This window comes from Labeo rohita, chromosome 18, assembly GCF_022985175.1.
Source record: "Labeo rohita strain BAU-BD-2019 chromosome 18, IGBB_LRoh.1.0, whole genome shotgun sequence".
NCBI classification, from domain to species: domain Eukaryota; kingdom Metazoa; phylum Chordata; class Actinopteri; order Cypriniformes; family Cyprinidae; genus Labeo; species Labeo rohita.
The window spans coordinates 18,401,027-18,425,539 of NC_066886.1; the positions used below are offsets into that span (position 1 = coordinate 18,401,027).

General features: G+C 36.0%; 2 protein-coding genes across 4 annotated transcripts in view; both read right to left on the reverse strand.

Moving 5' to 3' along the window:
• The window catches only part of clasrp (CLK4-associating serine/arginine rich protein), a 16,350-nt gene extending 8,001 nt beyond the window's left edge, over positions 1–8,349 (reverse strand). For 2 of the 3 annotated variants that reach the window (XR_007829742.1, XM_051135773.1), the window contains exons 1-14: positions 8,213–8,349; positions 7,311–7,453; positions 7,078–7,175; positions 6,884–6,985; positions 5,517–5,596; positions 5,333–5,417; positions 5,103–5,242; positions 4,905–5,001; positions 4,660–4,738; positions 4,489–4,562; positions 3,082–3,123; positions 1,183–1,365; positions 528–845; positions 276–446 (exon numbers count right to left, since the gene is read on the reverse strand). Coding sequence is in view for 2 of the 3 variants with exons in the window: in XM_051135773.1 (XP_050991730.1) it covers positions 276–446; positions 528–845; positions 1,183–1,365; positions 3,082–3,123; positions 4,489–4,562; positions 4,660–4,738; positions 4,905–5,001; positions 5,103–5,242; positions 5,333–5,417; positions 5,517–5,596; positions 6,884–6,985; positions 7,078–7,175; positions 7,311–7,409 (1,568 nt within the window). In the remaining variant the exon portion in view is untranslated. The remainder of the gene's footprint in view (positions 1–275; positions 447–527; positions 846–1,182; positions 1,366–3,081; positions 3,124–4,488; positions 4,563–4,659; positions 4,739–4,904; positions 5,002–5,102; positions 5,243–5,332; positions 5,418–5,516; positions 5,597–6,883; positions 6,986–7,077; positions 7,176–7,310; positions 7,454–8,212) is intronic. The other variant, XM_051135774.1, reaches the window with a different exon arrangement.
• Positions 8,350–15,427: 7,078 nt separating this feature from the next.
• siae (sialic acid acetylesterase) lies at positions 15,428–24,450 on the reverse strand. Its single transcript, XM_051135777.1, has 10 exons — positions 24,327–24,450; positions 21,250–21,414; positions 20,890–21,050; positions 20,664–20,802; positions 18,281–18,455; positions 18,021–18,145; positions 17,794–17,927; positions 17,529–17,683; positions 17,261–17,450; positions 15,428–16,138 (listed from the first exon to the last, which is right to left on the reverse strand). The coding sequence occupies exons 1-10, from the start codon at positions 24,385–24,387 to the stop codon at positions 15,905–15,907; spliced, it is 1,539 nt and encodes a 512-aa protein (XP_050991734.1). The 5' UTR covers positions 24,388–24,450; the 3' UTR covers positions 15,428–15,904.
• Positions 24,451–24,513: the final 63 nt, after the last annotated feature.

The following is a 24,513-nucleotide window of genomic DNA, read 5'->3' on the forward strand; positions in this document are numbered from 1 at the left end:
TACTGTTTTTTGCGACTTAATATTCAGACACTAGTCCATATTGAGTTTTGATTTAAGCGTACTGACCTACTTTTGATTCATTCATCCCAAATTTGACAAATTACGTGACATTCCACATAATAATGCAATTCCATTTTAGACTGGATTTTGTGATTTCACATGCGTTTTCCGCAGTGTGGAAATCATAGCGCCCAAGTCATATTTTACATCCCTGACTTTTTGAGGTCAAGTAGGTAAAGTGTATCTATAGTTCTTACAGGTTTGTTGCAACTTACTTTCTCAGTTTGTCTGCAGTAGCAGAAGCAGGTGGTGCAGAATGGGAAGAGGGGGAAAGGCTGCGACTCGCAGCAGGTGAACGGGAGGGGCTTTGACTGATGCTCCCGCCCCTCCTATATGCTGAGCTGCGACTCCGGTAACGATCACCAGAACGAGAACGTGAGCGAGACCTGAGAGAGAGACAGTGTTTCATTTAATAAATTTTCTTCTGGATGAAAAAAGGTTTAAATATCTTCAGCACGCTCTCTTGCCTGGTTCGTCTACGGCCTGTGTAGCGCCTCCCCCTGTCCCGGTCTCTGTCTCTTTCACGATTTCGGTCTCTACCCCGATCTGTGGAACGAGATCTTGTCCTGTCGTATCGTCTCCTCGAACTAGCTCTTCCACTGCGTTGCCGTGAACGTGAGTCAGACCGCCGGCGAGAGCGAGATCGAGACCTGGAGTATCGGCTGTCCCGATCCCTGCCCCCACGAGAACGACGACTCCGGCGGGAACGCGATGATGAGCGTGAGGACCGATGTGAAGAGGAGCGGGAGGAATAGGATGAGTGACTGGAGGAAGACCGTCTTCGGCTAAAAGCAATACATAATGTGCTATGTTATTACAAGCAATCTATAAAAAAAAAACGATTGAATCACAAGTCAAGTTAAAGAGCTTCCTGTTATCAGGATTTAATTATTCCACACCATTTTTAACCCTGAATATGCTACAAAAACGAATCAACAGACTAAATTGGCATCTCAGACAATGGCTTGGTTGGTCTCTCAATTATTCTAAAATATCACCAATCATTTTGAAGCTCAACCTCATAGCACACTGGCTACATGCTATCACAGCTGAACACACTTATGAATAAATGAGGAAAAAAGCCACTAAGGAGCCAAAAAGTAGAAAGGGGAAGTTACCGACCGGGAGCCCCTGCTATGACCTGCGGTGTTGGAGGAGGTGTGGCTTGACGCCGCTGCAGGTGGGGCTTGTGCGGCTGAGGCTCCTTCATCATCACTGCCCCCGAAGCTGGTAATGAATGTGATCTTATCATTGCCTGGGGTTCGAGAACGAGAGCGTGACTCGGAACTTGAGTCTGACTCTGGCCTGGGACAAAAAAAGAGAGATAACAATAGGACAATTGTTAATTCTATTTAATTTTTATTTAATTGGCAAAAGTACAAAGAAAAGATCTCCAAAGTTTCCACTGACCAACTTAAATGTATTTTATGAATATAAACATTTTTTTTATTTATTTTTTATTTTATTTATTATTTTTTAAGTATGCAACACACTCCAAAAAAAGTTGGGACAGAGGCAAAACAAAAGTGAAAAGGTTATAGAATTTTCAAAATAGTTACTGTTTTAGTGCTGTCCTGATTTATATATTAGTTATGTTCTATTAAATTTCAAATCTTGCTTTTTTTGTCAGTGTGGTTTGCTAAAGAAATGATACACTGTCTAGTCTAGAAGCGGGAGTATTCTTTTAAACTAGCAGCTAACACTAATGTAACACTACTACACTGGCCGCGAACAGCTCGACATGTTGTGTTAAAGCACATAGATCTCATTATAATCAGTCGTTCAGTAACAACTGAGCCCTAGCGCTACAGTAAACGGATGCCACATTCTATTTCTAACGCACTTGCGCTACCGATAAGTTGTAGAGGCGTTAGGTTGTGGCAGACCATTTTCTTTTGCAAGTTTCAGCTCATACATCTTTGGTGTAAACTCGTCTTAACCAAACTCCCCCCAAAAACAGATCAGCGCCCCCCTTTCAAAAATATTGCTTGCAGCACCCACCCCGATGCTCTCTGAACACCCACTGGGGTGGCGGTACCACCCCCGTTGAGAAACACTAGTTCAGAGAGACTGAATCTTTGAACTGCTTCGAATGAATCGTTTGAGAATCGCTAAAAATGAGGTGATACTAAATGCATATTTTGAGAAAACAAAAGCGTTGTTTGACCTTGCATGCATATTGCAGGAGGCTCCTAAAACAATATTAGGAACCTTAAAATGGCATAATAGGGGCAATTTAATATCTTCATGGAAACCATTTGTAGGATAAATGTAAGTGTTTATTTAAAAAATAAATATTTGGCAACACTGTAAATGTCATGTGTCACTTTTGATCAATTTATGAATTAAAAAAAAACCTCACTTAATCCAAACCTTTGAAAGGTATTGTGCGCAACTATAATCAGTGATGCAAAATGTGTTATCTGTCCCATACTAATTATCAATGTTGTTACATTTTTTTGGTAAAACTTTATTTTAAGGTATCCTTGTTACATGTTACATGTATGTACTATTAAAATAACAATTAATTATACCTAATTACAAGCAAGTAATCCTTAGGCCAAACCCTAATCCTAACACTAACCATATAGTCAGTACTATGTAGTTAATTAATATTACTCAGTACTTAAATGTATAATTACACTGTAACAAGCACAGCTTAAAATACAGTGTAACCATTTTTTTTAATTGATCAATTTGGTCATAATGAACACTGCCTGTTTATTTACCCTATTTTGACATTCAGATTGAATTTGATATCCTCTAACACTCAAAACTAATCATTAAAACACTAATAACAGTTAAATCTATTCTTTGGAACTTTAGATTTTGAATTTACTTAGACAAAATACTGTTGACTTCTTCATACGAGCCATTTATTGGTTATCAACAACCAGTTTAAAGGTATTGATCAGAATTTCAATACTGGGGAACCTGAATTTCAATTATTTGGATGCTTAAAATGATAATTTATACATCATTCAAAATGAATGTGCACAGTATCAATCCATGAACACTTACCGCTTGTAGGGGTCATATGTAGGACTGTCTCTTCTGGCATAGCTGTTTTTAAAATGTACATATTAAAATAAAATCAGTTAATCAATTTTCAGTCAAAATAATCAGAAACACATGTAACTGGTGCAGATTTTAACATTTACACACATACATATACACTGAGAAAAACTTTCCAGGGTTTTTCTCCATATAGTGGACTTCAATGGGGATCAGCAGGTTGAAGGTCCAAATTGCACTTTCAATGCAGCTTCAAAGGGCTCTACGCGATCCCAGCCGAGGAATAAGGCTCTTATTTAGCGAAACGATATGTCATTTTCGAAAAATATTACAAATTTCTACAAACATAACCACACGTGGTCTTTTCAACGTGACTACATAATGCATGAAGTTGTGGATGCATAGCTAGTGCAAGACGAGCATTTGTAGTTGAAAAGTATATACTTTCTTGTTTCGCTAGATAAGACCATTATTCCTTGGCTGAGATCATGCAGAACCCTTTGTAGCTGCATTGAAAATGCAATTTGGACATTTAACCCACTGATCCCCACGATATGGAGAAAAATGCTGTAATTTTTTTCCTCAAAAACTTTAAAGGAGAACTCCACTTTCAGAACAACAATTCACAAATAATTTACTCACCCCCTTGTCATCCAAGATGTTAGTGTCTTTTGGTCTTCAGTCGTGAAGAAATTATGGTTTTTGGGGAAAGCATTTTAGGATTTTTCTCCATATAATGGACTTCATTGGTGCCCCAATTTTGAACCAAAATTTAGTTTAAATGCAGCTTTAAAGGGCTCTAAACGATCCCAGCCAAGGAAGAAGGGTCCTATCTAGTGTAACGATCGGTCAATTTTTTCTGAAAATAAAAATGTGTATGCTTTTTACGCACAAAAGCTTTTGTAGCACAGGCTCTGGGATGCGCGTTCACGACACTACGTACTATTGAATCACGTCGAAACGTCAAACGCTGTTTACAAACAAAAACGTACAACAATGGCAGACGATTCTGAAGTTGTAGGAGAAATGAACGAATCATTCAAGAACGCACATCCCAGAGCCTGTGCTACAAAATCGGGGCACTAATGAAGTCCATTATATGGAGAAAAATTCTGAAATGTTTTCCTCAAAAACCATAATTTCTTTACAACTGAAGACAGAAAGACATGAACATCCTGGATGACAAGGGGGTGAGTAAATTATTTGTAAACCGTTGTTCTGGAAGTGGACTTCTTTAATTTCCTTTCAACTAAAAAAAGCAAGACATAACCATCTTAGATGACACAGGGGTGAGTAAACTATCAGGAAATTTTAATTCTGGAATAAACTAATTTAATTGGGCAGTAGTACAAGTACACTAATCACTATTTCTTATCGGTGGAAATGTGTAGCTCATATCATGTGGGTTGTTACCTGGGTGGGCTGATCTGCCTGCCTTTCATATACTTCTCTCTAAACTCTCTTCGCTGTCTGCGAGACCGCCGGCCCTGATGAAAACAGAACAACATTGTTATTACAAATACTAATAATCAAATACAAACATCTTTAATGGGAGGAAAGAAGTTGAAAAGATTCTGCCCATACAGAGTACATGGCCTTCTCTGCCTCCAGTGCTTTTGCATGCTTAATGGCCTCCACTTCCTCCTTGTCCTTTCTCAGCATCCTGCCACAAACACAGACTAGATTTTAACTATACATCATGTTTGACCAAAAAAAAAAGTACAAGGTCATTACAATGCATTCATTCAGATATTGTCCAAATATGCTCAAACGGTGAATTTCCTCTGATAAGTTTGCATTTTATTGACTTAAAGAATAAGTGAACGAACCATACAAAGTCGCCATCTGCCATGCCGTAAGTGGTGGCCATCTTGTTTATGTCTGTCACTTGCTCCGGGTTGAGTTCATCTACATCCACCTCAACATCTACAAATTGGGAAAGCATTCACACACATTGTAAGGGGGATACCTTCTATATTCATGTAAATCATGTATCACTAAATCACTGAAGTGTATGAAGAACGCACCAATGTCAGGAATGACTTCGTCTTCCTCAGACTCGCTGTTTTCAGAATCATCCTCGTTTCCCTTTTCCGTCTGTTCATCTGGTTCGGTCACTGTGCTGTCCTCATATGTATAACCGATTTGAGCTTTCTTCTCAGCGAGTCTAACAGTGAAAAAAAAACATGATGTGATCCATCTAACAGAATATACTCTCAGCTACATATGGTTTAAGTACTGATAAGCAAGTTCATACTTTTTCTTTTCATCCTCATTTGGTTTCTGTAGGCCACCGTAGAGTTCATCCACATAGATCTGGTACAAACACTGCTCTTCAGAGACTATAACATGACAAGAACGTTTTTGCGGATTTATCAATAACATTACGAGGGTCACATCTGAAATGGAACAAAAGCAGACTGAAATCAAAAGAAACTCACTGTTCGCAAAGTCATTCTGCACCAGACCTCTGTAGCGCTCATAATTGCACTTCCTCTCTTCTGATTCCTGCTCTGGGGTGCTGAGATAGAAACAATGTACTCAATCAAAAACGACACAAAGCAGAAACCAGTTCAGCATTATTTTATCAAAACTTCTTTAACCTCCGGTGGGTCTTCGGTCATTTTAGACTGAAAAATTATGTTTTTAACTGAAGTTTTTTTTATTTGATTAGAATGATACGAATGACTGTAGCATTTGCTTTATGAACACAAAAATACAATCATTTATCATAAATAACCACCACCATTAAGAAATTCAAAAAACTAAAAAAAATGCAATGTTTAAATACATATTAAAATGCAAAACCTACTAAAAGCAAGTATTTATGTCAACATTTACTCTTACAAGCATTTATAAAACATACATCCCTAAATATATTATTATATATGGTTACACAGGCATCTAGTTATTACAACATAGAATTAAATATGATTTTCTTTATTTCTCCTACTGAGTGGCACCAATCTGCCTTCTGTGCATTGGATTTTAAATGCATTTGCTCTTTTTTTTTTACTTTAACTGTGTATTAGTTGAAAATACATTTTTTTACATTTATATTTAGAATATATACTTTTTCTAATTCTTGTATTTTTATACATTAAAAAAATAGTGCATAATTTAGAGATGAGTACTGACTAGCATGAAATCCCCTTAAAACTATAAAATATTAGAGAATAAATATTATTGGGCAAAATATAATACATTTGGTTAATTAAATCAAAAAAGTTTATTGTCCCTCAAAGGGACAACTCACACGAAAATGAAAATTATGTCATTAATTATTAACCCTCATGTCGCTCCAAACCCGTAAGACCTTCGTTCTTCTTTGAAACACAAAGTAAGATATTTTTTATGACATTTAAGAGCTTTCTGACCCTGTATAGACAGCAATGAAACTTGCAACAGAACGCATGTGTTGTGGTAGTCTCGTAAACGTGCATCAACGACTGACAGGAAAAAGATGAAATGGTTGAATTAAGTCTTTTTTTTGTTTTCGTTTTGTTAAGGTTGAACCACTGATGTCACATGGACAATTTAATCAATGTCCTCACTACCTTTCTGTGCCCTGAACTTGGTAGCTGCTTTGCTGTCTAGGCAGGGTCAGAAAGCTCTCAGATTTTATCAAAAATATCTTGATTTGTGTTCTGAAGATGAACGAAGGTCTTACAGGTTTGAAACAACATGAGGGTGAGTAATTTATGACAGAATTTCTGTTGTCTTTATCTCGTTCTGTTTCTTTGCATACTCAAGGTAATCTATTTTATATTTACCTTCACAACAGATGCATTAAGATTTTTTTACTCACGTAGTGTTCAGGAGAGTTGGTGTATAGGTGGGGATGTAGTCCAGGTGTGCCCTAACATCAAACCTATCAATCATGTTGCTTGTATCTCCTTGCCAAGGCATCCTGTTAGGACAAAGAAAGAAGCTGTGACAGTTTTCCAAACAAAATCTTCATATGGGCTGTTATGTTGGTCCAACCATATGCTGGTTACATACATGTTGAGGGGACTCTCAGCTGCCAGGGCTACAGCTGAATCCAGGTGGATTTTGTATGCCCGGCCATGAACCTGCAGGAACTGGGCTGGATCCTTTTTCTACACAGAATGAAAGAAGTGTGCTTGTTTATTTAAAACGTCTATCCAGGACCAAGGTTAAGCTGTGCTCAAAAAAAACCAACAACAAAGAATGAAAGTGCAGTCAAGGTCATGGACTTTTGTTTTTCGACTTACGATTTTCTCATAGTACTCTCTACGTCTTTCCCCACGCCGCTTGTAGTCCACCATCATCCCGCGCAGTTTGCGCTCATGTTTGCGGGCCTCCTGCCACATGACGGCTCCGCTTGGGGTTGGGGCGCGTCGGGGCAGGGCTGCTGCTATGGGACAGAAAGGAGGCAATTCAACCAACCTACCCAGCTAACAAACAAGCTGTCACATATAATGCCATTTTGAATCTAAATTCATTTTTAGACTTACAGAAAAGTATATTTCATGCACTATATGCATGAACTGCAGTAACTACACATTAAAAATATAGCACTTGTGTCGTGTCAATCAATTTAGAATACAATTGTCATTTTGCTAACTAAACTAGTGAACTGTCTTTACTGAACAACAAGTGTCCAAACACTTTAAGGAAATGCTATTTTAGAGTTACAGGTTAACTAACCTAAATTTAAAAAGTTTACACGGTCAGTTTCTGAGTAACGGAGAATTGCGTTTGCTACATAAATAACACAATTAATAGTTGACCTTTACATTTTAAACGCATAATAACACGTATTTAACTTTTCACTAACAAAATAAAGTAAGAAAAAGTAATGTTGATTGCCAAGGAACTTAGCTAAACCCTCTCAGGCTAAATCAACACACATACAAATTCTGTAATATATTTATACTGTATTTATAAACGCACTTTAAAGGCTGTCCATTACTCAACTCGCGCAACTGGCATGCAAAATTAAGATTTACAGCTTATGTGAGATTATATATAATGTTGCAAAACACTGGCGGAGCCGCTAAAGCTAGCGTGTTAGCTAACTACAGTTTACATCTAGCGTTAACAAACAGCTGACGATGAAGCGGTGTGACCGTCACTGAATAGCTTTCGCGATTTCTAGAATTGAATAAATTACCTGTTTATGTTTACAGTATGTATAATGTGGATTTTCTTGACAGAAAACACAAACGTCGGTCACCAAGTGGAAAGGCCGCTAGTTTACATACACTGCGCTCACACGCCTCCCAGCGCATGCTCTACTCACGTCATTGAGCTGAGGAAACAACTAGACGCGCTGGTTGATTTACATTGTATTTGAGGATTTAAATTATCCTATAGGTGGCGCTCTCTGGCTCATAAACACACTACGTATCAGTTTTCCGGGGACAGTTTCGGTTTTTGGCGTAATGTCCCCGCCTGGAGTTGTACCGGAAATGAAAAATAAAAAACAAAAACATACTGTCCCCGTTTTTTAATTCGTATATAAACACAAGTGAGATTTCAGTGATATTTTGAGCACTGAACTAGGAAATGTCCCCTATTTCAAAAATCGGGTCACCAGTGTAATTGTATGTACTTTATAGGTGTTTCAGGCTGTTTAGAGCTATTTGAAAAGTGCAAATAGCATTTGTGGATATCATATATTAGTACTAAATACACATAGCTACAATAAATCACTTTATTTATTCAGCTTAGACACTATGATCTATCTGCTGGTAGACTTTTGGCCTTTTGTGGCTCTTGCTGTGAGGAGCCGTAAGATATTTGCATTGTACAGGTAACATTTTACAATAAGGTTCCATAAGTATGTAATCTTTGTTAACGCTAGTTAATAAAAATACAACTGTTCATTGTTAGTTCATGATAGCTTAGGTCCATGAAATAACATTAATACATACAATGAATTATTGCCAGTGTTTGTCATTGTTAGTTTATATAGTTAATTAATGTTAACAAATGGAAGTTTATTGTAAAGTGTTATGTACCTCATAAAATACGGCACAATGGCCAGGGGGAAAAAATAGAGCAAAATGTATTAAAGATGCATTTATGCGTTGTGCTGCATATATCAGATTTGTCTTGGACTTTTACCACTGCTTTTACAGAACAGTTCATTTCTAATACACTGTAAAAAAAAAAACAATTTGTTGAGTCAACTTAAAATAATTTGTCACCTGGCTGGCTTAAAATTTTAAGTTCAGTCAACTCAAAAAAAGTTTATTCAACTTGAAATGTTAAATTATACTAAGTGACAACTTAGATATTTGAGTTAAATCAACTTAAAATTTGAAGGCAGCTGGGTTACCCATCTGTTAAGTTTAGCAAACACAAATATCTAAGTTGTTACTTAATCCAACTTAACATTTCAAGTTGACTAAACTTATTTTAGTTGACTGAACTTAACATTTTAAGGCAGCAGGGTAACAAATTATTTTAAGATGACTCAACAAATTGTGTTTTTTATTTTTTACAGTGTAACAGGGGTAATCAGCTTCTCATTTGATCATGAGGTCACATGCACAATGTAAAATTAAATTTCATTAGGCTACTGATATGACAGAAGTCATTCACTGTCACTTTCTGCTCTGTGGGACGCTTAAGTTTACTTCACCATATTACAAATAAATTCTAATCTAATCATGACAAACTATATATCTAAGGGAAGGTCTAAGACTCCTAAATAGATATTTCACCACCCTTTTGTGTTACAAATTATGTAGGAAATGTAATTGATTAATTTATGACAAGAGTGCTCCTCAAAAATGTACATCATAACAGGAGTTCTGACCTTTGTCACAAAAAGACTTTCTTTGTTGCCTTTTTCCCTGTCACACAATAGAAATCTTAAGAAATTATTCTGAAAACTTAAAATCTCAAAATTCATCCTTTGGAAACCATTTTAAAATCAGACATTGCATTACCATGGAAATTGTACATCAAAATCATATTACAAAATGTTTTCGTTCAGAAATTATAAAAATTTAACTTTGGATAGTGCATTTTCATGTCTATGTTCAAGATAGGGAGTGACAATTAAAGGGTTAACCTTAACAAACTAATATTTTTCATCTAAATTCAATAAAGTTTACAAGCTCAAATACTTGCAGTAGTATTTTGTAATATGTAATAATTATATATATTTCATATATTATATTTAATATGATAAACTGAATACTCAACACCTGGAGTCATGGAAATAGCTACATTCTAATAGGGGGAGAGTAGGATAAGATGAGCCATTTTTTACTTATGTGGTCCCCTTTATAAGAAATATGGCTTCTTATAAGAAAAGTGTTCCTGTGGCTCAGTTTGCCCCTGGTTAGGGGTAAGTTGACCCAAGTCAGTGGGTAAGATAAATCATCTGGGTGCAAACTCACCATCTAACTGAATCTGATTCAAACCCATTTGAAATTTGAAAGTTAATTTACCTCTTTTAAAAACTAATTTAAATAATCTAATTTCCTTTTACAGAGTCATTTTTTTTTAAAGCTCACTTAAACAACATAGAACTCACCAAATTAAGTTTAAATTTCAGTCTTGAATTGCTTGCATTTCTGAAGCAATACAATATGTTGAACACCAAAGTCGTAACCTTCTCAAAAACAGACTAAACGTAGAGTAAAATTAATAAAAACTGAATTAGAATGAGGGAATAAATGTCAATGAAACTAATAAACCTGTTAGTCAAAAGATTCTTGGCATGTTAGTTTTTCTGCAATGTCGAACAGGCCATAAGAGACTATGAGTGGGAATATTTCTGTGATTATAATGTAGTCAAAAGCATCTGCTGGTTTTTATCATAGAAGAATTGGGTAGATTTGTAAATGGTCCCTATAAAATAAACTACAAATCATATGATAAACTAAACCAGTTGCATAATATCACATTAAAATACCAGTTTTATACTTCAGAGATTTAACTTAACTTTAGTTCCTTATGGTGGAGTAAGTGAAAATTCTGGCTCAATTTACCCCACAGCATTTGCCTCACTTTGCCCCATAGCTGCCATTTTGAAAAAAAAAAAAAACTAGCAAGCTTACAAAATCAGGCTAATAATTAGCTAAATTACTTGCATGGTTTTACGCATTGCTAAATCACCTATATGCATCATAAATATTTTTAGACCTGGATAAATGTACTTCGTTGTAACAGTCATTACACCTGCCTATTGAAATTTGTAGTTTTTAAAGTTTGACTCATCCTATGTGTTTCTCCTTTTCACAGTCTGTCAGAAATGATGGTTGGTACCAAAATACATGGATACATGACAGTAAAAGTGTACAGCTGCCAAGATACGGGGGTGGGTCAACTTACCCACTGGCTCAACTTACCCCACACTCCCTTTAAGCTGCACCGACTCGGGCCAGCAATAAATAAATAAATAAATAAATAAGAATCAGCTCTGTTGGATTGTTTTAATTCTCCAACAACAGGGCTCAGGAACTTTTTTTGACCAAAGAGCCTTTTCTTCCATTTCATTAATCTATTTAATGCATTTTTCCAAAAGAGCCACAGTAAAAATGATATAATATTATTAAAAACATTTCTTTTTTTTTTTTTTTCAATAAACAAGTTGCAAAATGGAATTGTGACTTTCACTGTGAGGTTGAGTTACCAATTGAGGAGCATAAATCCTTTTTAGATTTGTGTGTGTGTACCTACTTAACCATATTCTGGGGACAAATTTCTACCCAAAAGTGAGCAAAACATGACAAAATTGCCAAAAACCTCACTATCAGGACGTCCTCTTGTAAAACTAAAAATGAAGTCAGCTAAGTTTTTTTTTTTTTAATGGTCAAAATGGAGAAAGTTTTCTGTGCGGAGTAGGGTTAGGGGAAGGTTTAGGTTAGAGAATGTGTAATTATCTGTATATAAAAACAATAGAAGTCTATGTAATGTCCCCATTTAGATAGCTACTGAAACTAAACGTGTGTGTGTGAGAGAGTGAAAAACAACGCAAAGCGCTTACTTAAATTGACTGCATTTATAAGAAAAAAGAGATTCCCTTTGAGTGAGCACTTTTATGTCAGTAGCCTACTGTCACCTTCTTCCTATGAAATACAGAACATACAAATGCGTGGTTTAATGAATTGGCCATTAGGTGGCGACACTGACACATTACACAAATATACTCCTTTTTTATTTTTTATTTTGATACAGGGACAAATCCCACAGAAAATGAACTGCATGCAGAACAGTAAATTTTAAAAACACCATTTTAAAAACACGTGTGTATCCCTACCACAGTGGTCATTTTACTTCAAAGACTAAATTCACAACAAATACCGAATTCTAACAAAGGTTTGCTATCAGTGGGCGCGTGCTCCTCCGTCCTGTTTGGTGTCTGCTTGTCAGACTTCAAGTCCGAATATGAGAGGAGTAGTAGAAAATAGTAGTAGTAGTAGTAGTAGTAGAGTAGTAGAAAAGACTGGTAGAAAATTTGTTACTTAAGCATTGTTCTGGACATTCATTTACCTTAACAATGAGGAACAAAAATGTTAGGCCTATGTGAATGTGAAATCTCCACAGCATATATTAATTTGAAAATTAATATTCCATTAATCAGAGACAACATCGCACAACGAAGCCCCCATCTTAAGTTCCCCATTTGGGTAACTGTCATTTTCATCTACCTTAATATCTACTTTACCTATGAGATATTGTCAAATATTGGTAACGCTTTAGATTACAACCCGCAAAGAACTACGTAAGTAAACTGAATTTACGGTGTATGTTTCTGTAATTATAGTGTACCTATAAAGAACGTACATGTAGGTATAAGGGACCAATATGTTATATTTGGGTAATAAGGGGATAACAAACCAGATATTCAACCTGCAAAGAACTACATAAGTATACTGAATTTACGGTGTACGTTTCTGTAATTATAGTGTACCTATTAGTACGTATGTGTAGGTATAAGAGAACAATAGGCTATGTTACGTTTTGGTAATTCGGGGGTAACAACCAGATATACAACCTGCAAAGAACTGCGCAAGTAAACGGAAGTTACACTGTATGTTTCGTATTTATATTGTACCTACGTGTAAGTATAAGGGAGCAATATGTTACGTTTGGGTAATAACGGGGTAGAAAACAGATATACAAATAATTTATAATGGATTAATTTAAAAAAAACTTAACAGGTACCTGTTCTATTAAATCGTAAGTTTGGTGTATCTATACGTAAGCTTTTTAAAATTACTGGGAAATTATACTCTTGTTCCATGTAGTTACAGGGTAATTGTGCCTCTGCGGGTTGTAAATTAAAGTGGCGATTGTTCCCCTCTTGTTCAACGAAGTTACAGGGTAGGTACAATACATAAACACACAATCTGAAAATATATCTAAAAATATTTTTTATAGTCGCTAATCCCACTTCTACCTCTAAACCTAACGTTAACTATGACTGAACAGTAATAAAAATATAAAAAACAGGAAAGTGCAATCACAATCATTTATTTATTGCAAAAATGTCAACAGCCATACAAAAAGTAATCCAAATAACGATGCGTTTGCAGCCGCAGTCCTCTCTGGCGGAATACAGTAGGTTTGAGGTGCAGTAGGATGAGAGCAGAATTTAAACTGTTAATCGCTGAAAATATTATCCAGATTATTGTCCTTATCCACTCCTCGAAGGCGCCCGCGCGTCATTCCAACACATCTCACCAGAAACACGGCATGTCGTAATCTGTGACGAATGCAGGCGAGAGCCAATGAACGTCCGATTTTCCTGTCGCAAATGCACTTTAGCACGGGTTTATGGCTGTTGCTGCTGGACTCGCTGCTAGAGATGGAGATGAAGATCGCCGGACAAAGCCTTGAATTTGGTTCTGGTCCTCGCAAATCGTATGGATTCTCAAGATCTGGGTTACAGCACACAAATAAAATGGTTTAATTTGTAATTATGATGCGTGTTCGGTGTATTTTATGGTTCTATTGTTAGTCACAGCATGTTAGAGAAAACGCCTTTGTGTTCCACCACGGCAAACGAAGTTAATATTACATGAATGATTAAACGATTGCAGAAATATTATTTATTTTAAGGGTTTAACGTGTAGTCATGATAACATTATGTAGACCTATTCTTGGAAACGAGCTGGCAACAGAAATCACACAGAACAGAATGAAATGTTATAATTTCATATTAAGTAAACGTTAAATGTTTAGATGATGTAAATATGTCAGTATTGTACATTTAATGTTTGTAAAAATGTAAATAAATGTACATTTTGTAGAACCACATTTTACGTCGCGTTGTTATATGTACCAACCCTGTAACTTCGTTGAACAAGAGGGGAACAATCGCCACTTTAATTTACAGTTACAATTACCCTGTAACTACATGGAACAAGAGTACAATTTCCCAGTAATTTTAAAAAGCTTACGTATAGATACACCAAACTTACGATTTAATAGAACAGGTACCTGTTAAGTTTTTTTTTTAAATTAATCCATTATAAATTATTTGCATAGCTGTTTGCTACCCCCTTATTACCCAAACGTAACCTATTGTTCCCTTATACTTACACGTAGGTACAATATAAATACGAAACATTGACCGTAACTTTAGTTTACTTACGCAGTTCTTTGCAGGTTGTATATCTGGTTGTTACTCTCTATTACCAAAACGTAACATATTGGTCCCTTATACCTACATGTACGTTCTTTAATAGGTACACTATAATTACAGAAACATACACCGTAAATTCAGTATACTTATGTAGTTCTTTGCAGGTTGAATATCTGGTTTGTTATCCCTTTATTACCCAAATATAACATTTTGTTCCCTTATACCTACATGTACGTTCTTTATAGGTACACTATAATTACAGAAACATACACCGTAAATTCAGTATACTTACGTAGTTCTTTGCGGGTTGTAATCTAAAGCGTTACCCAAATATTTACCAGAGAAACTATCAAATCCACAGCAAACCAGGTACATCTTCATTCTGGGAAACACTGCCATAAACAGTTCTTTCAGAAAAGCACTGCTGTTCGGAACTAAATCATAATAGTTTGTTAAAGTATTATATACAAATGCATAAGCAAATTTGCTAAATGTAAAATCTATGCAAACTGATTTGAAAATTGAGAGGTTAAAGGCAATTCCTCCTTCATTGTAAAATGTTAAATGTTAAAAAGAAAATTAAAATATTGATCATTTCTAATTAAATTAGTCTGGAACTGGAGTTGTAATCAAAGTCGAGTTCTGGAAATGAACAGCACTGATTTTAATCAAAGTGGAAACGTTTGCAGGTTATAAATTGTGCACTAAACATGATTTTCAGTCGTGCTGTCAGAAGACACCACTCGACCTCACAATGAAACTAAGTCTGACACAGTCTATCAATACAAAATCTTTAATGTTATGCCACATAAAAAGTAAACTTACTATGACCTTTCAAAAAAGGGTACATCTAAAGTGCAATCTGATTAAACTGGGGGTGAGGTAATGGCAAATAGCTTTTCAATCAAGGAGTTCACAATACAAACATATTAGATTATGTCAATCAAAAACATTTGAAGAAGTTCATTCATTCAAAATCTCCCTTAATAAATGTAATAAGCATTTTAGACATTCGCATGATTATTGTTTTTCAATCCTGGTCCTGAGGACCCGTATTTTATATGTTTTCCTTATACAACACACCTGATTCAGATCATTGGCTCATTAGCAGAGAGCTCTATCAACCAAACTAGCATGCAGACATTAGAGGCATACAAAATGTGGAGTGGGCCCCCAGGACCAGGATTGAGAATCATTGCTATATGATATTAAGAGACAATTTCTAAATATGATGTTTCAGTATACTGATATTGGTCACTGGTTTGTTATGGACAGGATGAACGGTGGTGCAGGCAAAAGTCCATCAGAGCTGTAGATGGGGCAGGCTTTGAAGTTACAAGGCCAGTCTGTCCAGAGATAACGCACACCTATAATATCAGCATCACATTTTGGTTTTGATACAAGGACATAATCAAAGCCACATTTTTCAATGGGAACAGGCAACCATTTGTTATCTGATTCACATGTCTTATCCTCAGAGCAGCAGACCTATGGTAAAAAAAAAAAAAAAACAAACAAAAAAAAAAGATCAAAATTATTATACAAAACATACACTATCAGTTAGTCAAGGTTAGTTCAAAAGTAGCATTCTCACTTCAAACTTAAAACTGGCAGTATTTTTTAAAATCACGATTTTAAAAATAAATACAGTTGAAATCAAATGTTTCCATATGCTTTACAGAATCTGCAAAACGTTAATTATTTTACCAAAATAAGAGGGATCATACAAAATGCATGTTATTTTTTATTTAGTACTGACCTGAATAGGATATTTCACATAAAATATGTTTACATATAGTCCACACGAGAAAAAAATAGTTGAATTTATAAAATCACCCTGTTCAAAAGTTTACGTACACTTCATTCCTAATACTATGTTGTTGCCTGAACAGCTGTTTTTTTTTTTTTTTTTTTTTTTTTTCCTAAACAGTTAAACTGCCCATTTTTGTGTATTTGAACCCTTTCCAACAATGACTGTATGATTTTGAGATCCATCTTTTCACACTGAGGACAACTAAGGGACTCATATGCAACTATTACAGAAACGTCAAATGCTCACTGATGTTTCGGAAGGAAAAACGATGCATTGAGAACCAGGGGTGAAAACTTTTGAAAAGAATAAGGATGTGTACATTTTTCTTATTTTGCCTAAATATCATATATTTTTTTCATTTAGTACTGCCCTTCAGAACCTACAAAAGATACTTACATGTTTACCAGAAGACAAATTAAGTTAAATTTACCCTGATTTTCAAATGTAAAAGTTTTCAGTAATGCATCATTTTTTCTTCCAGAGAATCAGTGAGCATCTGAATTTCTGTAATAGTTGCATATGAGTCCCTCAGCTGTCCTCAGTGTGAAAAAATGGATCTCAAAATCATGTATGTTAACTTTTTAACTGTGCGATTTTTATAAATTCAACTATTATTTTCTTTTGTGGACTATATGTAAATGTCTTTTATGTGAAATGTCTTATTCAGGGCAGTACTAAATAAAAAAAATAACATTAATTTTGTACAATCCCTCTTATTTTGGTAAAATAATTAACAAGGAGGTGTATTTAAACTTTTGACTTCAACTGTATGTACTGATATTTGAAGGTAAACTTACCTCAAAAAAAAATCCATCATCAGGAATGGCATTAATACCCTGATCGAACACAATGCTAATGAAATCCTGTTTGAGCATGGCCTGAGTAGGGAAAGGTCCTTGGAAAGATACATTCTTCTCCCCATAGGCGACAGCTCTTGCCCCTAGCACAAGTCTGTATGCCACATCCTCTTTATCCTCTGGGTGAATACTATTAAACAAGCAAATCAGCATGTTAGCATTAAACAATTTAAATAACACTTTAATTACAGTTTCTGCTCCTCCTCACCTGCCCCAGGGGGACCTTTCATCAGGTACATCAATAGCAACAGCCATGAAGGTGTTCTTCATGCGTTTATTAGGGGCAAAGCCATAGTCTGCGGTCTGATGCCAGCGTATTTCTCTGAACCCATCTTGCGAATCGCTCTTGTGATATGTGCTTAGCTAAAGATGAAATGGAAGTACAATTTCATGTTTAAGTATTGGTGAAACAAGGGTCCTCTCAAAAATATTGTTAAGATATATGCCTTCAATAACTGACTATTCAAGGGCACCTGTACGAATCCAAAAGGGAAGTGTAGTGCAGTTTGGCCACCTGAGCCTTTATGGAAAGCCATCCTCCAGTCGTCAATCATCACAGGAAAAGAGCAGTTGTATTTATCCCTGTTGTAGTTTGCATTAGCCTCACCTGAGATGAGTAAAATATAGAGTAAAATATAGAAAGTTTTTGCATGTTAGAATTGTTATACAGTGCTATAATTCTTCACCTAAAAAGAATTACCTTGGTACCATATGGCTCCTGTTATGGTCATGTTGAGTAATGGATGGATCATGGCATTCCAGAGCACCGAACTGTTCCATTTAGTAGAGGCATTCTCCCAGAAGTTACTTTTTACAAGGAATTGACTGTGGGGAACCATGCAATTCAGATACAAATGTTGAACATGTAAGGTCGTGGTACTGGTAATTAAAGGACAGAATTTTCATTTTTGGGTTAAATAACCCTTTAACGTGATAAAGTATTATGTTCCAGCATTGTACCTGTTCATCAGTCCACACTTGTGAAGTGCCCGTGGAGATGACCAGGCCTCCACAGGTGTGCCTCCCCAACTCGAGTGTACTAGCCCTATGGGATACTTCAGTGTTTCATAGAGATAGCGGCCAAAGAGCCAGCAAACTGCAGAGAAATGGGTGAACGCCTTTCCACCAAGCAATTCTTGAACAATGAACAGAAAAAGGCAACAAGAACAGCTGTTTATCTCTCTTCAGGAAAAAATGGAGTGTTATGCACACATTTTACTAACAGGTTTCCATTCTCCTCTGGAGACAAAAGCAGGTTGGACATCAGCCTAGCTGATGTTTAAAGGTGTTGTTCACTTCCAGAATGAAAATTTCCAGGATTCCAGGATTTTTCTCCATATAGTGGACTTCAATGGTGGCCAATAGGTTGAAGGTCTAAACTGCAGTTTCAACGCAGCTTCAAAGGGCTCTACAAGCTGTACCAGATTACTTTAGCCGCATTTAGTCACGTTTAGCTGCTAAACTTGCTAATAAGCACGTTATTAGGAAAGGCACAAAGATTCATAAAAAAACCCCTTATACTTACTTCTGCTGTAAGTGAAGCTGGATCATGATTGATTTGCATGAACATAGACTGATATATGTAGATCGGGAGGCGCATTCTCTTCACAAACAAACATACTCCACTGCATCTTCAGTGGCTCAAATGTCGGGAGTAAATGACGACCACTATGTTCATTATTACATTCAGCAACAGAATACCTCAATCACGTAGGAGCCATTCTTGTCTACGTCCCTGCTCCGGGATCAAAACAATGGCGATCGGACTGTTACAGCTCATTCAGAGTGGGTCTAGGGTGTCAATCAAACGTGGGAGCGGCCTTTCATAATTATTTTTACAGATTAATTCAAGACCATTTGGTGAATTTTTGTCATTATAGGACAGATGTGTACACACACTGCCAACACACATTTATGTTCAAACAAAATGTAAAAGTGAACTTTGCATACGATGACCCCTTTAAATATAGAACTGCAATGTAGAAATATAAAATGATAGAGGGAAACAGAATAATACTTTTAAATATGAAGCTAAAATAGGTTGCGGCAAGCCACTGTTGCAATAAGCAAGTCACTGAGTCATTTATTCAACCAATTCTTTCAAAATGAATGATAATTTAGGAACAAACTAAGAAACTGTTTTTATGTATGGATCAGGGAAACATTGACTCACCGAATTTTTTCAAAACACAAATTAATTTGGTAAGGAAACAGTGCTGTGTGTTGCTGAAGAGACATACAATATGGCTTTGATATTTACGTGGCATGCTAGTGATCATTTCAAACGCTGAATGTATATCATTTTTAACCACAAATGCTCATCTTGCACTAGCTTGACCTCATGCATTACGCCGGAAGTACCAACCCCATGTTTACAAGGTGAACAAGCAAAGAAAGTTCTTCGCCCTTTACAAAAAAAAAACAAAAAAAAAAAACCCAATGTCGGACGATTTTCAAGTTGGAGAAGAAAATTAGGGTTTTTCACCCTACCCTACTCTTTTTAACCGGAGTACACAGATGAAAAATGAACCGCGCTTGACTTTTCAAACATAATTGCGCAATCAACAGCACTGAATGTCAGCGGAGACCACGTCAACTAGATGTGCCCCAGAGACGGATCCCCAGTGAGGACCTCGTCACATAGATGGCCATCGACACAAGACCACATGAACCATCTGGTCAGAGGAGAACTGGCCCCCCGACTGAGCCTGGTTTCTCCCAAGGTTTTTTTGGGTTGCTTGTCACTGTTGCCTCTGGCTGGCTTAGTTGGAGACACTTAATTTCCAGTGATATCGTATACTTATTGAACTGAGCTGGATGATGACATCATTGAATTCAATGATGAACTGCTGTTAACTGAAAATTGAGTGTTTACTGTTGTCCTTTTGCATTATTGATGCACTTTTTCCTATTTAACACTGTAAAGCTGCTGTGTCCCAATCTGTATTGTTAAAAGCACTATATAAATAAAGGTGACTTGACTTGAATGCGCATCACAGAGCTAGTGCAAGATGAGCATTTGTGGTTAAAAAGTATATACATTTTTTATTTTTTTAAGAAAATGACCAGTCGTTTTGCTAGATAAGACCCTTCTTCATCAGCTGGGATCATGCAGAGCCATTTTTAAGCTGCATTGAAACTGCAATTTGGACCTTCAACCTGTTGGCCACCATTAAAGTCCACCAAAAGGAGAAAAATCCTTGAATGTTTTCCTCAAAAACCTTAATTTCTTTTCGACTGAAGAAAGCAAGATGTGAACATCTTGGATGACACAGGGCTGAGTAAATTATCAGGAAATTTTCATTCTGGAAGTGAACTTCTCGTTTAAGACCATATTCCATACTCGCCGTTGGTCGGGACCAAGGAACTTCTACTCTGGCAAGATCAGTTAGTTCCTCTTCGCTCTTCTCCAAGGCAGCCTGGAAGATCCTCACATTTGTGTACTTAGAGGCCAAGGCCAGCTCCTCTGTTGCATTAATCACCTTTTGAACAATAAGAGACATATGCATTTCACATCACATATGAAAAATAGAGTAATAGGCATATTAACATTTTTTTACTTGACTTACTTGTCCAACAGTGAACGCCATGTTACTTTGTCCACTACATAACCAGGTGTCTCCAAAGAGCACATCTGTGAGTGTGATTGAGCTATTAGTTATGCTCTGAGATGCAGTCAAATTGTAGGGACCACCAGCCTCTACAGGTTTGAGAGCTGCACGCCAAATACCTGTGGAGTCAGACTGAATTGTTATTGTACTGAATTCTTCCAACTGGATATTGATTACATTATCTCTGTTTGAGTTTCACAATCATACAGGTTTGACATGATGAGAGTCTGAGTAAATAACAGAATTTACATTGTCAGATGAACTCTTCCTTCAAAGCAGACGTCACTGAAAAATATTATGTGTGTAACTGATACTTACCATTGATAACAGCAGATTTTGCAGAGATTTGCTCCTCTTTGTTTGCTCCTGACAATGACACCACAACCTTGGCGCCTGTCTGTCCATATCCCCACACGAATGCTTTGGCTGGGGCCTTCTGCAGAACCATGTGATTCCCATAATAAGAAGAAAACCTAAACTCTTCTGTTGGGAATACAAGGAAATTCGTTTAAATTTTATGGTAAGATTGTATTGTAGTGATGGGGAAATTCCACTCATTCATGTGACTTGGATCTTCAAACAGATAATTTAAAAAACAATCCAGGTGTTTTTCAGTTTGAAGGTTACAGAGCTTGGCTGCCACGTCATTAAGTGCCATCAAAGGCCATCTCGGTTTGAAGGATTCTTGGAAGTCAGCCTTTGTTTTGTGTCCTTCATCCAGCATATTTTAAAGAATGAATTGAGTGTATCATTCACATTCTTCATTTGCCCACAATTCTTTCAACATATTTCTGTTATATATTCCAATTCCAAACACAATCTGAAAAATAACTGGTAGAAATTGAGTTGGCAATGAGCTTGTCCAATTTCATTATTAAATGAAAAAAGTAATGTTTTCAGAGATGAAGGTGTGTGTTTTTTTTAGCTGTAAATAATTACAAAATGCTAAACTGGCCATGATGTAAACTGGCCACTCACTGCTTTAATAGAAAGTTAGTATGAACGGCTTTGATAAGAGTATTTTTCCCACACTTTTAATTGTATTCTGAAGTGGGAATCGCATTATTTTAGATGATACATAAATTGCCGAATTGTGATGGAAGGGGCATGTTGAACTTGAAACACTATGGAAATGTTGATCTATAATATAGAGAATCTTATACCTATTGTAGAAGATTTTCATTAATCTTGAATCAGTATAAAACATAGAATTATGCCTATGCATAAGAGGATATTATTCTACTATTATCATCTGACTATGTGTATTAACTCTGTGGAGTGAGCTTAGAGCAAGTAACCTATTTAAAGCTTGAAAAACACAGAGACATGGAAAGAACCTGAACAGGAGCTAGAAATACATGACAGCTATTGATCAACCTTCAGGAACTTATATATGGTAAAAAGTCTTGTACCTAAATACAGCGGTACATATATGGTATGCTGTGCTCTGCTAGAGGAGTATATATACGAGTGTGAAAAACATGTTCTGGAGTTACCTTTGCAAACGTAACTCGACTTTGTTGCCTGCTCAATAAAGTCTTACTGGCTTCAAAACCTCTTCAGAGCATTTATTTTGAACAAGGAAAATTCTACAACACTATACACTACCAGTCAAAAGTTTTTGAACAGTAAGATTTTTAACGTTTTTTAAGAAGTCCCCAACCCTGCAATTATTTGACCCAAAATACAACAAAAACAGTAATACTGGGAAATATTTGTACTATTTAAAATAACTTTCTATTTAAATATATTTTAAAATCTAATTCATTTCTGTGATCAAAGCAAAATTTTCAGCATCATTACATAAGCCTTTAGTGTCACATGATCCTTCAGAAAACATTTACTATTACTATTATTTTTATCAGCAATATTTAAAACAGTTGAGTACATTTTCAGGATTATTTGATGAACAGAAAGTTCAGCAGTTATCTGATAAAAAGCTTTTGTAACATTCAAAACATTCAAAAGCTTGGGAAAGAAATTATAGAAATTAATACTTTTATTTAGCAAGGATGCTTTAAAATGATCAAAAGTGACATTTATAATCTTACAAAAGATTTCTATTTCAGATAAATGCTGTTCTTCTGAAAATTTATTCATAGTATTTTTTTAAGAGCAGAATATTAGAATGATTTCTGAAGGATCATTAAAAAAAACAAAAATCTTACTGTTCAAAAACTTTTGACTGGTAGTGTAAGCAGTCAGCAAAAAGAAAATTTACAATGAATCATAATAAATTAGGTTGAATTGGCTTAATTTTGTATGCTCTATTTCAATCATTTTCATCATTTTGAAATATGAAAAATATTGTAACCACAACAATGTTGATGGGCAACATAGCTGATGGGTAATTAATATACTCCTTGACAATAGGTCAATGAAGATCAAATATAGAGAAAATAGGACATTTACCATAATGTGTTCAAAATGTCCAACATCACACGGTCACGAAGTTTCATGATAAACCATTTTTCAGGAGGGTGTTTGGATACCCTGGTGAAAAAAACAGCATATGCTGGTAGGTATGTTTTGATGCTGGTTTATGCTGGTCCTTTGCTGGTTTTTGCTGGTCATGTTGCTGGCCAACGACCAGCATAAACCAGCAAAGAACCAGCTTAAACCATCATCAAAACCTACCTAACCAGCATATGCTGTTTTTTTTTCACCAGGGTAGTAATATAGCTGACAGAATTTTTGGAGACATTAATAAAATGTAACATTTTGTTATTTGAAAGAAAATTTAAGTTCTATTTTTAAGGTATTGAGATTGTACCAATAAATATAATATAGATAATCGCGACTTTAAGTAGTGAAAACCATTATTCGACCCTCTCGTTTAATGCTGGGGTTGGCTCTAGGCTAGGAACCATACAAAACACGCCGTTTTTACGTCATGACGCTGATACGTCATCACGTGGTCTATAACATCTCCGCGTGACATGCTGTAAACACAGTCCAAAAAAGTCAAGTGTAATATTACGCCTTTTTTGCTGACACAAAAATGACTGTTAGTTACGTTCTGCTCTTAGTGAAATTACTGGATCACTCCAAATGCTTATAATCAGCTCAGGTCTCTGATCATTTTCGAGAAGCTGTCGTTCCAACCAATTCGTGAATTAAACGCTGTCCAGTTTTGTGAGACAGTCCAACGCCCATTCATTCGCTTAAGAGCACAACAACATCTACACTGCATTGCAGAGTCGGTGTGAACTTCACATAATGTAATTTTGCACAAGTTTATGCTTCACATTTCCTTACTGCCTCCGATCTGTCTCAGTTCAACCATTCGTACAGTGTCTGCACACTTAATGCACATATGCATATCAAACCCTCTGAAAGCGCATTGTAGAAAACATTTCTTGTAAATCAGTGTATATCAAAAAACACTGACTTACCTGCCGATAAAACACTGGCAAATGCGCTCAAAACGAGCAAGATAGTAACCGTCGACAGCATCTCTCCAACTGAATCAAAAGAAGGAAGTGCGTTTACTTATTGCGGGCAGTATTTGGTTCATGGTTCAACTAGCCTAACTTGTAAAACCTGTCACATTGACATTGAAATATTTGAAAAGTTTACACT

Coding starts and splice junctions, on each gene's coding strand:
- siae (XM_051135777.1), bottom strand. CDS start 24,387: ATGCTGTCGACGGTTACTATCTTGCTCGTTTTGAGCGCATTTGCCAGT. Junction 21,415..24,326: donor TGCCAGTGTTTTATCGGCAG/GTAAGTCAGTGT, acceptor TATTCCCAACAG/AAGAGTTTAGGTTTTCTTCT. Junction 21,051..21,249: donor AAAATCTGCTGTTATCAATG/GTAAGTATCAGT, acceptor CTGACTCCACAG/GTATTTGGCGTGCAGCTCTC.